Source organism: Trichosurus vulpecula, chromosome 3 (assembly GCF_011100635.1).
Source record: "Trichosurus vulpecula isolate mTriVul1 chromosome 3, mTriVul1.pri, whole genome shotgun sequence".
Taxonomy (NCBI): domain Eukaryota; kingdom Metazoa; phylum Chordata; class Mammalia; order Diprotodontia; family Phalangeridae; genus Trichosurus; species Trichosurus vulpecula.
In genome coordinates this window covers 60,711,152-60,730,139 of record NC_050575.1, presented here as the reverse complement: position 1 = coordinate 60,730,139, position 18,988 = coordinate 60,711,152, and the positions used below count along the sequence as shown (strand labels likewise).

Genomic DNA, 18,988 nt, shown 5'->3' with positions numbered 1-18,988 from the left:
TGAGAGGGTTGGCAGGTCCCAGTGAAGATAGGGGTGGAGGAGAGACAGACAGGAATGTAAGGGAAAGGCAGTTAGCTGAGGAACTGATCAGGGTTATACAATGAAAACACCCACTGAGGGATTTAACCACTGCTAGACAGTAATGGTTGTGGAAAGAGCCAAGTAAGAGGAGGATTCTCCCTATTCTAAGACTTTTCTTGCCCTGTCTTCCCTGTAAGTCAGCTGCCCTTTGCAGGACCTAGATTCCAGTCTCTAACGCTCTTCTGGCTACCGTCAGCTACCATCATTGTGTTTATTGACTTGGTCCTAACATTTGGTTTCTTTCAGAGGCACCGAGAGGAAAGGCAGCCACCAAGGCCTGAGCCCATTGAGCTGGACCCCCTGCAAAAAGACAAAGGTGAGAAGTTCTTTTAATGTCCTCTACCCCACAAGTCTCCTACTGGAAGAAGAGACCACATCTCCACAACTCTAACAGCCTAATCCTATTAAATTGTACCTGGCCCATTTTGTTTGTACCTTGATACTGACATCTACCTCTTTGCTCCTTCAGCCCCTGCTAGCTTGGTGTGTTCCTATCAGGACTGTGTTGCTATAGTTGGGTCTCAGTTGATTGACTCATTCCTCAGTACAGTATTGCCTTTGGCCTAGGTCAGAGAACTAAAAAATCTTGAAGTTGGAAGGGACCTTGAGCTCATACCTGAGCAATAACACCCTCTCCCCCCACCACAATAACACCTCCAAAACTATACCAGTATGGCATATCCAGCCTGTGCCCAAAGATCTTAAGTGAGGGGAAACCTGCTTCCTCCCAAGCTTCCTCCCAAGGCAACACATTCGACTGTAAGATAATTGTAATTCTTAGGAAGCTTTCTCTTTCATCAAGATTAAATCTGCCTCTTTGCCTCTCCCTTCCCTTATTTTCCTTTCTTTCTTCCCTTCCCTTCTACTCTGGGACTAAGTAAGTACAAACCAAATGCCTCTCCCACAAGCCTGTGAAATATCCCAACTGCTTTTGTCTACCTTTTCTAGGCTAAACATCCATACATCTTTCAAACACTCCTTATTATAGCCTGATCTCGAGGCTTTTGAACATCCTTGTTGTCTTTCTCTGGACACCTGTTTCCCCACCCCACCCCCATTTTTTTTTATTTAGCAAGCATTTATTTTCTCTCCCTCCCACACCACTTCCAATGGAAAAGAAAACCAAACCAAATCCTTGTAACAGATAACACATAGCCAAACCAAACAGATTCCTGCATTATGTCCACAAATGTTTGTTTTGTTCTATCTCATATCTGTCGCTTTTTTGTCAGGAGGTGGGAAACATAATTCACCATCTGCTTTTTGGATTCTTAGTTAGTGATTGCTTTGATTGGAGTTCTAAAGTCTTTCAAAATTATTTGACTTTATTTAGAGTGTGGCTGTTATTTTATAAATTTTCTTCCTGGTCTTGTTCACTTTATTCTGTATCATTTCATATAAATCCTCCCAGATTTCTCTGAAACTGTCCCTTTTATCATTTCTCACAATACAATGGTATTCTATTATGTTAATATACCAAAATTGGTTTAGCCACTCCACAACTGATGCGTACCTCCTTAGTTTCTAGTTCTTTGCCACCATGAAAAGAGGTTCTATAAATATTTTTGTACTTATGTCTCTGGACACTTTCTAGCTTATCAGCGTTCCTCCTAAAATGTTGTCTTAAGTATACTAAATTCATTGTAATCTTGGGCAAATCCCTTCTCCCATATGGTCCCCATTTTCTTTATCTGTAAAATGAAAGTGTTCAATAAAGTGGTCTCTAAGATACATTCTAATTCCAATTCCCTTTCAACTATACTATCTATCATGAATCTCAAAGTTGACTGGCTGGTTGAGAGCTATGTAGACTGTAGCAGTGTATGGGCCTTCTCTGGGAAAGGAAAGAAAAGTCCCTGGCTCTTATCTCCAATTGATAGTTACTTGGGAAAAAGAAATCTCTCCCCCATCAGCCCACAGAGCAGGTTCCCCTTCCCTTTAGGCCACTGGGCCCAAAGGGAAGTTCTTCTCCCCTACTCCCCCACCCAGTCCAGACACCTAAAGTGCTAAAAAGTCAGGCTCACCCATCCCCAGGTTCTCCTCTTCATAAGCTTTTCATAAGAGACAGCTACTGCATTTCAAGAGGGTAAAGGCATACATGTAAGCCTCACTTTAGGTCACATGGGAGAGGCAAAGGACTTTATAAAGAGAGACCATGTAAGTAAACATGGCCACGGTTGCCCTTATTGGAAAGCATGACTTATATGGTGTGATTTGGGAATGGTCAAGATTGGGCTAAAATCCTTCCTTTGGAAGTCTTACCCCAATGGGCAAAATCTCTGTGCTGAAGCTCTTCCCTGGGAGGGACCTTATACTAAGCTTTTATCAGCCACCAATACTTCAGTGAAAAGGAATTCCACTGGTATTTTGCCTAGGGTTTGCTAGGCAGAAATAAGCCCAGAGCAGGGGATGATATGGATGAAGGACACTGGAACTCTGGACAAGGCAAGCAAGCCATATAGGAATATTGAAATTTTTTCACCAGCATAGCTTAATAATGTTAATAATAGACATTGGTAAGGAATCTTTGGCCTCAAGACCACACATGGCCCTCTAGGTCCTCAAGTGCAGCCTTTTGACTGAATCTAAACTTCATAGAACAAATGCCCTTAATAAAAGGATTTATAAAACTTGGACTCAGTCAAAAGGTGGCATCCGAGAGCCTAGAAGGCCATGTGTGGCCTCAAGGCTGCAGGTTCCCCACCTCTGTGTTGCACAGAATGCTTTACATACATTACATCATTTGATCCTTATAGCAACAGTATATAGTCAGATGATTCCCAGATCAATCTATCCATCCCTGAAGTTTTTTCTGACCTCCAGGCTCATATCATCAATTACCTTTTGGATATCTTGAACTAGAGGTCCTGTAGGCCTCTCAAACTCAACATGACCAAAACAGAACACTTTTCCCTTCAAACCTTCTGCTGTTCCAAACTTCCTATTTTTGTTGAGGCTCCACTGCCCTTCCAGTCAATCAGACTTGAAAACTCCATGTTATCCTCAACTCTTCTCTCACACCCACTACACATATCCAATCTGTTGACAAGGCTTGTCATTTCTACCTTGACAACATTGCTTGCATACATCTATTTCTCTACTTAAAAAGCTACCACTGTGGTGCAGGCTTTTATATCTTACACCTGGATCATTGCAACAGCCTCCCTGATCTCCCTGCTTCACATCTCTCTCCACTACAAGGCACCCTCCACTCAGCTGCCAAAGCGATTTTCCTAAAGCAAAAGGGGCCAATCGCCAGTCATCCTGACCTATGTCTTGCCGCTGGACTCCGATGATTCCGGAGAAGAGAGTGGGGCTGAAGGTTTTGCACAGTCCTGCCTTACTTAAATCGTTTTCACTGGCAAGTCAAGACATCACCCTTCTGATATCATTGGTCCTCTTTGAGAATGAAAGACAAACTACATCAACCACAGCAACGGTAAAGCACAGATCTCACACATACACCCATGCCAACTCAAGAAATTCCAATGGTTCCTTATTACCTCTGAGATCAAACATAAAATCCCTTCTTTGATATTTAAAGCACTTCCTTTTTGCCCCTTCCAATTTTCCTAGCCTTCTTTCAATTTACTGCTTTCCATGTGTTCTCCAATCCAGCAACAAATGCCTTCTTCTGGTCTTTGCACATGGCACCCCAGTACATTTTCAATGGCTTGTTCCCTAAGCTCTCCCTCTTGACCGCTACCTGGTGACTTCTTCAAGGCTCAAATGACTCCCTGCGTAGGAGGCTTTCCCCCGTTTGCCCCACCCCCACCCTCAATACTGGTGCCCCTCCTCCACATAGATCTTGTAAGTCCGTAATTGTTTGCATGCTGTCTCCTTCATTAGAATGTGGGTTCCTTCAGTCAGAGAACACGTTTTTGCCTTTCTTTGTATTTCCAGTGCTTAGCATACAGCAATTGCCTAATGTTTATTTAGTAACAACCCCGTAGCCCTACAGATATCATCCCCATTTTACAGATGAAGCACCTCAAAGCCTCAAAGAATGGAATTGACTTGCCTTTGTTCTCGTGCCCCTGACCATCCCTTTTCATTCTAGTCAGTATAGTAAGTTTGTAAGTAGCCAGCATAAAGGGACAATAACAGGAAATGAGATTGCAAAGGGGAACCTGGAAGTCACGCACAAACTATCCCAACCATCGGAGGAGAATACTTCACAAGTTTGTATCATATATTAACCAAAATTTACATTCTGATAATGTATGTTTATCCAGGAGAAGTCATCTAAGCACTACTTGTCAAATGATGTATAAATTCTAGAAAAAAAAAAACCTATGATATGAAAATTCTAGAAAAAATCCAGACCTCCACAGCTTTACTCCAGTGGGACATCATAAGGTGTTGGTAACTTTGAAATGATATAGCTGTGTCAATGTCAAAGTTTTACCAATAACTTTGAGATAATTTGGATATGTTAATGAACTAACCCCAAGGTAGCACAGATAGGAGTTGGTTTGTTTCCCTAAAAAACCTGATAAAAAAAAAACGAGACCTCAAACTCCTGCCCCACCCCCACCTCCACCCCCAGAAGTCTTCCTTCTCCATTGGGTCCATAATAACTAGTGTTCCCAACTCGAAAATCCGTGGCTACCTGAGTGATATCCTCTGCCTCCCCCCCCCATCCTTTTTCTCACACTACCTTCCTTCACTATCCCATTCCTCTGTCCCCATGTCACTGTGTGCCTTGGTACTACTTTTTGCCAATTGTCTTCTGTGTATTGTTTAAGTGTGATAGCTACTGTGTTTCCCTCTGACAATTATAGTCTTTCCTAGTGAGTAGCCAAAGGACCAGGTGTGCCTATCTCCATTTCATAATTTCATAAATTAATTAGCAATTCATGCCCATACTTGATAGATGTCACAGGTGAATGTGATTCAAGGCCTGGCATTTCTTAACTCCAATACAGGATTCTTTCCACTGTACCACATTGCATTTTTAGACTTCATTTTCTTCCTCCATAAAAATTAATATTTGGAGATGTAGTGTGGCATAATGAGTAGGGCATTGGACTTGAAAATAGGAAAACCTGCATTCAAATTCTGCTTTTGAAACACGGTAACTGTGTCACTCTGGGCAAGGCATTCAGCTTGTCAATGTCCCAGGCAACTCCCCAAAATATGTTTCTTTAAAATTGTTTTTTCAATTAATAATCCTTTTTTTCCCTCTCACACTTTCCCGATTAAAAAAAAAACACCCTCGTGCATTTGTAAGACTGTGTCAAAGAAGGTGCCAGGTTGCATTGGCAGAGGATTATTCCCTCACTAAGAGTCCCCTAGATTTATGAAATTATAGGTCTGGTAAAAGTTAATCAGTATTATATAATTAAAGGCCTTCATTGTTCCCTAATGGTTGTTCTCCTCCGGTTAACTCCGCTGTCCTCCTACTCATGAGGACAGGGACCATGCTCGACCCCACCCCTCCAACCACCCCAATGGACTCATGATCTGGTTTTCCTTACAGATCCAAATCCCCATCTTTTCCACGATGAGCAGCAAGAACTGGACATGGTCCATGTTCTCCAGAAGCATCAAGAAGAGTCAGAGAAGCTGAGACCAGAGCATCAGACCAGGGAAGTAGAAATCCAGGTGGGTTCCCTGGCCCATATTCCAGCAGTTTCCTTTACCCTATAGGTTTCTTCAGGATATAACCTACCCTCCTGCCTGGAAGGAAGTAGCATTTGGAGGAATGTGGGAGGGAAATAACCAAGGAGCAATCATTCCACAATGAAGAGACCAATGTCAATAGGTCTTTCCTTTAGTTGTTTTTAAACCTCTTATTCTTAAGGGCAAAAATGAACTTTCTATATAGCTCACCCCTTCTGAATGAGCACTAAACTCACAGTCAAGAGACCTGTTTTTCCATCTCTGCCATTATCTCTTTGTGTGATCTGGGGTAAATCACTTCACTTCTCTGGGATTTGGTTTTCCCCTTTGTAAAATGAGTGAGTCAAACTATGTGATCTTTAAGGTCCTTGCCAGTCCTGATGTCTATGAAACTTGCCCTTGGAATTATAATGGTAGGGAACTAATTGACTCCATCCCACACTCCCCTGGGCCTGCCTTATTTCCAGGTGGTGGATGAACAGGAATTAGAGCTTCGTGAAAAACTTGCTGAGCAGCTCCAAGTACTGAAAAGGGAGCATGAAGAGACCTTGCAAGGTAAGAGTAGAAGCAGCCCCTCTAAAACCCCAGACTCTGGGAGGGGAGACCCCTGTCTTCTTAGGGGAGTAATAGGCCTAGCCCACATGGCACATGGGATGCTTTTCCTACAGGGGATCATGTTCTTGCCCAGACCTTCATTTGTGGGACCACTCTTTGGGCCAAGGGTCCACTGACTAGTGTAGGAGCTCCTAGACAGTGCATATCAGTCATCATTGTGGAGCCTTTCTAATTTCTCTCTAAATTTAGGTTCGTAAGTTTAGTATAAGGTTGAGTTAGAGCTCTAGGTCAAGTCAGAAGAACTGGAGTCTGGTCCTGATCTTCCTATTTAGGATGCTATGTTACTTACCCTTTCTGGACCTCTCTGTTAACAAAGCCTATACCCCTGTACTCACAGCAATGTTCTGAGAAAGGAGCTTTGTTCTCAGAGGGTTTTTTAATAGAGGCAAGAATATCTGACATTTATATAGTGCTTACTATGTTCCAGGCACTGTGTTTAAGCACTTTACAATTATTATCTCATCTGATCCTCACAACAACCCCGAGAGATAGGTGCTGTTATTATCCTTACTTTATAAATGAGAAAACTAAGACAAACTGAGGTTATGTGACTTGCCCAGGGTCACACAACCAGTAAGTGTCTGAGGGTGAATTTGACTGACTCCAGGCCTGGTACTCTATCCACTGCACCTCTAGCTGCCCTTCAGACGGAATATTAATTACTAACAGCTTAAAGTTGTATCTCAATGGCAATTAGATGCTGTCTGTGGTCCTGAATGAGCCAGCGCAAAGGGAATATCTTTCCCAGTTAGAGATTCTTCTGGTATTGTTCTAAAGTGGTATGGCAGTGAACAGCCAATTGAATCCTTACCAGCTCAGCTATCTTGGTTCTGTCCACTGTTTTAGTACTCTTTGGGTATTAATACTTTTAAAGATGAAAATATTCTTATAGAGAACTCTGATTCTATTTTGTTTGGTTAGCCAGTCCATTCATATGTGTGCACACATGCATACATGTGTTTCCTGTTCTTGCAAGAATCTTTTTTTTAATAATTTTTTTTTATTTTTGGTTTACAATGCTCGGTTCTACATGATTTTGAGTTCCAGATTTTCTTCCCTCCCTTCTTTCCTCCCTCCCCAAGACGGCATGGAATCCGATATATCTTCCACGTATAACTTCACATTGAACTAATTTACACACTAGTCAAGTTGTGTAGAAGAATTATTACCAATGGAATGAATCTCTTGCAAGAATCTCAATTTCCCCCATATTCCCAGGAGAGCAAACTTCCCTTGCTAGAGGTCTATTTGTCTTCATGTCTAAGTGTGGTTCTGAGGAAATCTGGAAGTGGCTCCTGACCTGGTCTCCTCACCTCAGCACTGAATTGGCCAGAGTGGTGACTGGGGGAGAGAAGGAAGCAGAGATTCTGTGACTGGTACAGCCCCTTCTTGGGTTGAGGAAAGACCTCACTCCTAGGCTCATAGAGCTTGTTGACTGGGAATGGGAGGAGATATTTCTGGAGCCACCACTATGGGGTGGGGTTGGGGATAAACTCTAAATTTGTTGTCTGGAACCAAGAGGCAGGAACGCCCTGACATACTTGAGGAAACATGGTTCATCTTGCTTAGAAGCAGGTAATAGGAAGTGCCCCACCAAGGTGCCTCAAGTTGGAAAACCACACCTTAGAACACTCTTCTCTCCCCTCAATCTTGGAATGTCTCCCCATGCTTCTTGTGCTATTTCTACTGAGAGGCATAGAATCATAGAATGTCTTTATAATGGAGGGGAGTTAGGACTTAGAATATTAGGGACCTTAGAGATCAGCTAAGCCAACTCCCCTTATATTCATCTAAGAAGAATATAAGGCCCATAGAGCTTGAGTCTCTTGAGTCTATTCCCATAATTAGAGGCATAGCTGGTTTTGGAACCCAGGCATCTTGACTTCTAGTCCCATAATCTAAAAGAAGCTTCATGGTCCAGTGGAAAGAACAGTGAATGTAGAGACAGAGTGCCTGGGTTCAAATCTTACTTCTGACACTATCTGTGAGACTTTGGAAAAGTCATTTAACCTCACTCGGCCTTATTTTCCTCACCTGTGAAATGAGGGAGTCAGACTATATATGGCCTCTAAGATCCTTTATGGCTCTAGTTTTATGAGCCTGTTAAAGAGTCTGTATTAAAGATATGTCTGAATCTGAAGAGTGTTTTTTAAATCCAGACTTTTCATGAATACAAATGTCACTTTGTTGGGAACAAGAGGAGAAATATCTTCATGCTAGGCCCCAGAATCCAGAACTCTATCCTTTAACCCTGAGGGAAGCCAACCAGGAAGCTCAGAGCTGGGCTGAGTAATTACCGAGCCTATAGTTCAGGCTCTATGCCTCAGTCCTTACTTGTCGGACCTAACCATTACTTCACATTACCCAGCAGCTCCCACTCTTCTAGGAGACTCATCCTGTGACTGAGTCAGAGCCAGCTGGGAGGTGCTAGACCAGAAGTCAGGAAGACCTGAGTTCGGATCCGGCCTCATTTTGTAGTTTACCTGATCTTGGCAAATCATATAACCCCTATCTGCCTCAGTTTCCTCATCTGTAAAATGGAGATAATATAGTCCCTACTTTCTGGGGTTATTGTGAGGATTAAATGAGATCATATTTGTAAAGCTCTTTGTAAGCCTTAAAATGACATCGCTACTACAATAATAATAATATTTACTTCTCTTTGATAGCCTGAAATCAACCAAAGAGCTAGCCCAGTAGAGAACAGGGTCTCAATGGTGCCATCCATTATCTAACGTGATCCTTATAACTGTCCTGTGAGGTGGGCAGGATTGCTATATTTATTTTACAGATGATGAAACTGAGGTTCATGGAGGTGAAGGAACTTCAAAGGTCACACCATGAATTGGTAGCAGAACAGTGACCAGAGCTGAGGTCTCTTGCTTCTTAGCGTTCTTTTTACTAGATTGAGCTAAATGCTGAATGTGCCTGGAAATTCTTGTTTCCCAGTTATTTCTTGGTTGTCTGACTGAGTCTTAGATTCTTCAGGTCTCTCTCTGGTAGCAGCTGACACTCACTTGGCCGGGGGCAGGTCTTCTGGGTAGCTGAGCTAACCATGGTGCCCTTTTCCTGCAGCACTCCAGGACTCCCATGAAAAGGAGAAGGTGGTCCTCATGGATTCCTTCCAGGTGGCCAAGGCAGCGTTACAGGTGAGCAGAGTGCCAGGAGGTGGGAGGTGTGCACCAGCGGCAGACCTAGTGTGGGGAGGAGAGACTGGCCAGGCGTCAGCCATGTGGGGCACACTTTTCCTGGTGGGTTGGTTAATCCCCAAATTTGACTCAAACTGGTCTTGCCTCACAGTGTCCAAGGAGTTAGCCTAGTTTGTCTTCTGTGCCCGTATCTCCCATTCTCCAAGTGGGATAATCCCTTTTTAGGTAGGAAAGAGTCTGACACATTCATGCTAAAGAGCTGAAGACTATTTTAATGGCTTAATGTTTCCCCATCTCAAGGGGCTCTGCATTTTAAATTGAGTCTAAAAATGATATTATTTAAACTCAAGGAATAAAATTCTAATCATCAAGGTTTAGGCATTAATGACAGACTGGAAGGGAGTGATTAGCTTTTAAAATTTTTTATTTCAAAATTTTTATTATTTGAAAATTTTTATTTCAAAGATCAGTGATTCCAGTAATGGGGGATTGCTTCACCATTACAGATCACCATCCATCTACATTTTTTTTTTTATTTTGGAGTGGGGAAGGCAGGGCAGTTGGGGTTATGTCACTTGCCCAAGGTCACACAGCTAATAAGTGTGTCAAGTGTCTGAGGTTGAATTTGAACTCAGGTCCTCCTGCCTCCAGGACTGGTGCTCTGCTCACTGCTCCACCTAGCTGCCCCCTCTCCATCTACATTTTAATGTAGGTCCAACCATACCATTCAAGTAGGTTCAGTGGTTTCCTAATTGCCCCAGGAATAAAATACCAGCACCTCTCTTTAGTATGTAAAACCTTTCACAGTCAGGCTCTGATCTAGATTTCCCATTACCACCCACCTACCATGCACTAAAATTTCCAACCAGTTTGATGTACTCTTACTTGCTGTTCCCTATGCATGACATTCTGTTTCCTGCCTCTGGGACCTTTGGCTTACTCCTAGGTCTTGTATGGCTCTCCCAGAGCTAGGCCCGCAGTCAGAAAGAGCTGATTTTAAATCAGGACTCAAATACTTTACTGGATATTTGTCTCTGGGCAAGTCACATAAACTCTTTATCTCAGTTTCTTCAACTGTAAAATGGGGATAACAAAGGCACTTCCCTCACTGGGCTGTTGTGAGAATCAAACGAAATAATATTTGTCTATCACTTAGCACAATGCCTGGCACATAATAGGTACTTCATACATGCTTATTCCCTTCCTACTTTTTCCCTCTCCCTCGTTATCTCTGCTCCTCGTAGTCCCTAGTTCCCTTCAAGATGCAACTTAAGCAGGCAACTAGGTGGTGGAGTGAGTAGAGCACTGTCCCTGGAGTCAGGACGACCTGAGTTCAAATCCCTCTTCAGACACTTGACACACTTACTAGCTGTGTGACCTTGGGCAGGTCACTCAACCCCAATTGCCCTGCCTTCCCCCCTTCCAAAACAAGAACAAAAAAAAGATTCAACTTAGGTGTTATCTGTTACATAAGGCTTTTCCTGATTCCCCCTCCCCTCCAACTCCTTGTATGCATTTTGTTTAAATATTGGATTGTGTAGGTTGCCACATCAGCCTTGTAAAACGTAAGCGTCCTGAGGGGAGGAATTGTTACACTCCTGTCGTTGTATGCCCCAGTACCTAGCACAATGTCCTGTGCATAGCAGAGTCTTAATCAGTACTTACTGAACTAAATGGAATTGAATTTGTGAGCTGCCATGACCAAAATCTTAGCCACTCTTGGTGAGGTTGTTCTCTGAATTTAGCTAGACTGCGCCTATAAAAATAAACAAGTCTATCCCCAGGCCCATTCTCAAAGCTTTGCTTGTCTCAAGTCATTGGGACCTTTCAGAGTTTGTGTTGCACTAATCTAGCTTTCTTAGAACCCAAAGTTCTGGGCCACGTTGAGGCATCAAAATAAGACATTAACAGTTTGATAGCTTAGAGCCAGAATGGTTGCCAGTGCCACCATTGGAGGTCCCTGACCACTTTATCCTGGGTGATTCTTGTCCGTATCCTTCCATAAATTCTCCGTAGAAGGATATATCCATTTTATTTCTACTGGTTCTGTTAACAATTCATTGATACCAGTACAGTCTGGTCTACATGTTGACCGTCCTCATATTGCCCTTCATTCTCAAAACAGGACCAACCTGCTTCCTTCTCCAGGCAGTTAAGTCCTTGATAATGTCTCTTGCTCCATTTTCCCATGCTGGTTGAAATGCTTCTCTTCGCGCGGTTCACATGTCAACCACTGTCACTTCAAAGAATCTATGATCTCATCAAAATGGGCACTTCCTCCATCAACACAGGTCATGATGTATCCATGCTTTTTAACCCTGTGTGATTCTTTTCCATATCCTCCTGTAGACTCTCTACAGAGGATCTATTCCAAGTGCTGGGGGCTTTCTGCTTTTTCTATTTTATGTACACTAGTACAACACCCTGGCTGTATGTCCTTCATGCACTTTTTGCCATGTGACTGACAAGCCCATGTCCTTTTCTGATTATACAATACCTTAATATTCCTTATTCCATTTCTCATGCATAGGTCATCAGTGAAAATTTGCTGCATCCTACTAATACCCACGATGCATCTCTTGATTTTTGTTTGGGTCACCCACAACTTGGATTCTCTTGAGATTGTGATGTTCCAAGATTTGTAACCATAAACTTTTAGGAGAACATCCATGCTGCAAAGATAAACTTTTGCTCAAAGGAACAGCTTCAAATCATTACATTCATTATGTAGATTCTCAATTGTAGTTTAATTTGTTCTCTTCCTCTTATTTTATTTTGGGCACTGCTTACTGTCCATTTATAGAACCTGTACTAATATACTGGCCATCCAGTTGCATATCATAGATTGGACAATAGCCATTTTCCATCCATTTGGTTCTTTGTATTGTATTTGTTCTGATAATCTGCTTTGAGTGTTTCTCATTGAGGAGGTCCTGTAATGTTCTTCAGTGCAAGAACATCTGGAAACAGAAGTTTCTGGAAGACCTTGCCACCAATGAGAATCCCTCACTGTGTCCAGGGAAATTTCTCTTTCCACATAGAGTATGTGCAGGATGATCACTATCGCAGTAGTAACAGATTAGTAATCTATAGTAATGTAAATTATAATGTAATTTATAATACATCTGCACTACATGAACCCTTTTGGCAAGCACAGGCCTCTCTACTTAGGATTTCATTTGATCATTAGAGCCTCCTAAACAGAACTATCTCTGTGGTTGCATTTATCAAGGAATCTTGTATCATTTTCACATATGCACAAGAGATTCCTTGTTGAAGGCAACATATATTTATGATAGAAAAGGTATTTGGCATCAGAGGTCCTAGATTCAAATCCCAGCTATGCTAATTACTCCCTGTGTGGCCTTAGACAACTTTTTTTTTTTAACATCTCTGGGGGGGGGGCTGTTTCTTCAACTATAAAATGTGAGGGACTGTTGGACTAGATGGCCTTTGAAATCTAGAAGGGAATGTTGTCATAAATAGCCTTTGAAGAATAATTTCTACTGAGGCAATAATCCTCTAATGTGTCATTTTTTTGTAGTCAATAAACAATAAACATGGCCAATCTTGTATTTTCTGTACATTTCAGTCACTTGTGTGACTATAAAGATATGTATATTTATATACATTTAGGAAATAATCTCTAAGCACCTGTGTTTTTCTCATATTTTTATCAAGGACCCTTAGATACATAAGTAAACTCTTATGTACCAGGAATTTATAAAGTTGAGAAAGTACACATATAGATCATTATATGCTGCTGTTTTGCAGTTGCCTTTTGAGGGGTAACAAAATCATCTATAATTTCTCCCAAAATCTATAATTTTGACATCTTCCAGACTTTGAGATATATTATAAAGTAATCCCCCAGTGCTTTGAAAACTAAGTCACTTCTAACATGGGTTTTCTTGATGTATTACTGCTGGGACCCAGTTACTCTTCTTCATTTCAACTTCTTAGGTACCATTTTATTCTCCTTGTAGGGCATAATGAGGACTGGAGTGTTAGGGTCCAAATGTAATTGTTCCTCTGTCACTAATGAAAAATGATTCTTGCAGAAATATCAGTTTTGTTCCACTTTTTCTATCTGTTGTCTTCCTGACAATTTTATCTGGATACTCTTGGGATGAGTTTCACATCAATCTTCTTTCTCCTCCTTCTCCTCCTCTCTTTTATGAGTTGATTCTGCTGCTGCCAATCTGTGGCCATATTCCTCTCTAGTGATTTACAAACAAACAAGTTTGTATTTTAAACTAATGTCATGTTTTCATCTGCCTTCCCCTCTCTGTGCTTGATATTTCCATAGTAAGATGGTTTTGGGGATCTCTTGGCCTCATCATTGTGGTGACTAAGCTTCAGTGTCCAAGCTTCAGTGAAAATGCTGGTAATCAAGTTTAATATTTTTTCATTTCCCATTTTTTGGCATCAAGGGATCATGAATAGGTTAGGTCAAAGTTGCAATATTTCACAGTGTTTTATTTCTTCTTCATACTTTTAATTTGATGTTGACTTTGACCTTTAGTCAATCGTCTGACTGTACAGAATATGAATTCTAATTGAGTAACTTGTAATTTCCTATTAAAGTGTAGTTTCCTATTAAGTTATAGTTTCATGTTTTGTAGAGATGTAGGGTGCTTGTTGGTATCTAGTACTTTCCTTTTAAATTTATTTATTTTTAGTTTTCAACATTTACTTCCATAAGTTTTAAATTTTCTCCCCCTTCTTCCCCTCCCCCTCCCCAAGATGGCATACAATCTGATATAGGCTCTACATATACATTCCTATTAAACATATTTTCACATTAATTATGTCGTATAGAAGAATTAGAATGAATGGGAGGAACCATGAGAAAGAAAAAACAAAATAAAACAAAACAAAAAAAAGAGAGCAAATAGTCTGCTTCTATCTGCATTCAGACTCCATAGTTCTTTCTCTGGATATGGATGGCATTTTCCATCATGAGTCTTTTGGAGTTGTTTTAGGTCCTTGCATTGCTGAGAAGGGCTAAATCTATCAAAGTCAGTCATCGCACAGTGTTTGTTACTGTGTACAATATTCTGCTGGTTCTGCTCACTTCACTCAGCATCAGTTCATATAGGTGTTTCCAGGTTTTTCTGAAGTCCACCTGCTCATCCTTTGTTATACTACAATAGTATTCCATTACATTCATATACCACAACTTGTTCAGTCATTCCCCAGTTGATGGGCATCCCCTCAGTTTCCAGTTCTTAACCATCACAAAAAGCTGCTATAAATATTTTTGTATATATGGGTCCTTTTCCCATTTTTATGATTTCTTTGGGATATAGCTGTAGGAGTGGTATTGCTGGGTCAAAGGGTATGCACATTTTTATAGCCCTTTGGGCATAGTTCCAAATTGTTCTCCGGAATGGTTGGATAAGTTCACAACTCCACCAACAATGAATTAGTGTTCCAATTTTCCCACATCTTCTCCAGCATTTATCATTTTCCTGTTTTGTCATGTTAGCCAATGTGACAGGAGATGTGTGGTACCTCAGAGTTGTTTTGATTTGCATTTCTCTAATCAATAGTTATTTAGAGCATTTTTTCACGTAACTATAGATAGCTTTAATTTCTTCCTCTGAAAACTGCCTGTTCATATCCTTCAACCATTCATCAATTGGGGAATGACTTGTATTCTTGTAAATTTGACTCAGTTCTCTGTATATTTTAGAAAGGAGGCCTTTATCAGGGATACTAAATGTAAAAATTCTTTCCCAGTTTTCTGCTTCCCTCCTAATCTTGGCTGCATTGGCATTGTTTGTGCAAAGATTTTTCAATTTAAGGTAATCAAAAATTATCCATTTTGCATTTCATAATGTCCCCAATCTCTTGTTTGGTCATAAATTTCTCCATTCTCCATAAATCTGACAGGTAATTTGTTTATAGTATCAGCCTTTATGTCTAAATTGTGTACCCATTTGGACTTTATTTTGGTATATGGTGTCAGATGTCGATCTATGCATAAATTCTGCCATACTATTTTCCAGTTTTCCCAGAAGTTCTTGTCAAATAGTTCTTATCCCAGAAGCCAAGGTCTTTGGGTTTATCAAACAGTAGATTACTATAATCGTTGACTACTGTGTCTTATGGGCCTAACCTGTTCCACTGATCTACCCCTCTATTTCTTGGTCAGTACCAAGTAGTTTTGATGATTGCTGCTTTATAATACAATTTAAGATCTGGCATGTATAGGTCACCTTCCCTAATGTTTCTTTTCACTAATTCTTTTGATATTCTGGGCCTTTTGTTCTTCCAGATGAATTTTGTTATTATTTTTTCTAGTTCTAGAAAATAGTTTTTTGGTTGTTTGGTAGTTTGATTGGTATGTCACTGATTTCAGATTTAAATAATTGGGGAAATATCAATTGTTCATGGGTAGGCAGAGCCAAAATAATAAAAGTTACCATTTTACCTAAACTAATCTATTTATTCAATGACATTCCAATTAAATTGCCAAAAAAATTTTACTGAGCCAGAAAAAATAACAAAATGCATAAATTCATATACCTATGCATACATATACATATTTATGTAATGGTAGCCTTCTCTACAGCAAGGTGGGGAGGGAGAGAGCAAAAAAAAAATAAAAATCCATGGCAAAGAACAAAAGAAAACTTAGAAGGAAGCATGGAAAAGCAGAATAGCTTTGAAAATGACATGTAGTATTTATTACATAGGTTTTTTAAAAAAGTAAACAATATAAAATGGAAATTCTTGGTTTTATAGTGAATCTTCTTTTTACGTTGTGCTGTGTACATGGAAATGATTTGTTTTTGTCTTTTTGTATTTAAGTTCAAAATTAATAAATAAAATTTAAAAGAGGGAAAAAAAGAAAAAATGCAGATCTACTACTCCCCAGGAATTTGAAAATATTCCACCATTATTGCTAATGGTGACTAGGGTCCAACTAAGACCTCCTAAAGTCCCCTACAGATCATAAAAGATGTGTGCCCTTAGGAAACTTCTGCAATGTTGAAATTAGAAGACTGCTTGACACATCTCAATCCCAGCATGCCTTATAGTAAAGGCATATGGGTGAGGATGCTTGATAATCTTTTTTACCATTTTGCTTTGGGACATTGGTAACAAATGTTTGTTGAATTGTTGAACAAGAGATCTAGATTGAATATTATTGTAAAGTGTTGTTGGGCAAAATTGAATTTTGGGAACTGATGAAACTTTTGTAGACCTGAAAAAATTTATGAGTTTATCTGCTTAACTGTTTAGAAATGTATTGTACTCCTTACTCCCTCCTCAAATCCCCTTGCATTTGCTCATCTGTGTACATTTTGCTTTTTCCTGATAGAATATAAATGTAATGGGGGTAGGAAGGGTTTCGTTTTTATCTTTTTAGTCTCCAGCACCTAGCATAGTGCCTGGCAGATTGAAAGTATACATTTGAATAATGTTTGTTAGATTGGATTGAAGTGGTCAGAGTTGCAGAGCTAAGACTGGAATTAACCCTAAGTCCATTGCTCTGAACAGTACTCCCACATTGCCTCTTCCTCAAGGAATCAACTAGGGAGAAAAGACAAACACAACTATTAGGGAACAATACAATATTTTATGCCACATAATCCATAACTTAATTAGACTGAATGTTTGTGTTAAAGGAGTCTGGGGAAAGAGGAAGTCACTGAGAGCTGGAGTAATCAGGGAAGACTTTTTGGAAGGGGTGGGACTTGAACTGGGGTGGGTAGGGAGGGGTGGGAAGGAAATTCTAGGGAACAGATAGATCATTGAGGAATAGAATTAAGTGTATAGTGTAGTTGGGAGCAAAGGTTAAAGTGTAGAGTTCTTGCAGAAGAGATTAAAGAGGAAAGTCAGGACAGCAAATTCTGGGTTGAAGAGTTTATTCTGTAGTCCATGGGGAGCCATGTAAAGTCCTTGAGCAGGAGAGTGAAGGGGTCAGAAGTCCATTTTACAAAGCTGAATTTAGCAGCCTATGAAGAATGAACTGGAAAGAGAGAAACTGGAAGAAGGGAGAAGACACACAGCCCCATCCATCCACTGACCATGGTGTAGCCTTAAATCACATTTCTTCTTGGCTCTCTTCTTTACTACCCATTTCTTTTCCCACTTTCCAGGAGACCATAGATGGACTAACTTCTCAAATGGAGGTCTTCCAAGCCAAGATGAAAAGAGTAGAGGAATCTATCCTGAGCAGAGATTATAAGAAACATATCCAGGTAGGACCCTTTGAATACAGTGGCCTTAATCCTTGGTGTATTTGGGGCTTAAGAAAATCCAAAGATGTCCAGGACAAGAGAAGTGATCATTTCTCCTGCTCTTTGCCCTTATCATAGTCACAGCTTAGAGCTAGAGTATGGTGTGCAGTTCTGGGTACCACATTTTAGGAGGGACATCAACTAGCTATGGCACAACCATAACAGTGAAAGAACTAAAAACCATGTCATGCAAGGACTGGTTGAAGGAATTGAAAATGCTTAGTCTGGGAAAGGGAATATTTAGGGGAAAACAAGCTGGCTTGGAGACTAGGAATAGTGAGTAGAAGTGGCAGAGAAGCAGATTTTAGCTCAAAAATTATGAAATGCTTCATAATAATAATTAGGAATAACAGAATTCAATTATAGTTTTATTTAATCTACCACATATTCATGATATATACTTAAAGTTAATAATATAATTATATGTATATATATTATATACATAATAGTATGTATATACTTACATTTTAAAACATAATACCCATTAATAATAATAAAAAATCCTAATAATAGCTGCCCTAAAGTGAAATGGGCTGTCTTAGAGGGTAATGAATTCCTCCTTCCCTGGAGGTCTTCAAAGAGAGGAATGTGGATGGATGAACTTGTCAGAGATGTTGTAGAGAGGATTGATCATTACCCAAGTAGGGATTGATTAGATGAGGTTCCCTCCAACTTTTAAGAGCCTTTGATTCAGAGATTCTGTGATTTAGGGAGATGGGAAGGAGCACAAAGCTGTCCACGGCAGGCCCAATGTGTCACTCCTTTATGGGTGCAGGAGGAACCCAACATTATTGATGGTTCCCCTAAACACCCCTGTGAGCAAGACATAGATGGCTTAATCTCCTAATTTTATCGATGAGGAAACCAAGGTCTAGAAAGGTTAAGTTACTTGTCCAAGAGCGTAGTGACAAGTCCTAGTCCTGGTCAGTGAAGAGACGTGTGAATGTGTTTTATCTATGCTTCTCTGTTTAGGACTATGGGAGCCCCAGCCAATTTTGGGAGCAGGAGTTGGAGAGTCTGCACTTTGTCATCGAAATGAAGAATGAGCGTATCCATGAATTGGACAGGAGGCTGATCCAAATGGAAACAGTGGTAGGTCAAGGACTTCTCTTTTATATCTTTATTCTTTCCTTTTCTCATATAACTCTCTATACCTCTACCTCCTTACCCCTGTCCCTCTGCCATGGGGGCTTTTCGCTCTTACAGAGCTCACGGACTTTGATTGGAAGGGATCTTACAGATGATGTAATCCAGGTCCCTTCT

At 40.4% G+C, this 18,988-nt stretch overlaps 1 protein-coding gene across 1 annotated transcript in view; it reads left to right on the top strand.

The window, feature by feature from the left end:
• CCDC69 (coiled-coil domain containing 69) overlaps positions 1–18,988 on the top strand; it is a 33,658-nt gene that overhangs the window by 10,542 nt on the left and 4,128 nt on the right. The window contains exons 2-7 of the mRNA XM_036751710.1: positions 328–397; positions 5,564–5,688; positions 6,174–6,261; positions 9,397–9,470; positions 17,585–17,686; positions 18,698–18,817. Of these exons, the coding sequence (XP_036607605.1) occupies positions 328–397; positions 5,564–5,688; positions 6,174–6,261; positions 9,397–9,470; positions 17,585–17,686; positions 18,698–18,817 (579 nt within the window). The remainder of the gene's footprint in view (positions 1–327; positions 398–5,563; positions 5,689–6,173; positions 6,262–9,396; positions 9,471–17,584; positions 17,687–18,697; positions 18,818–18,988) is intronic.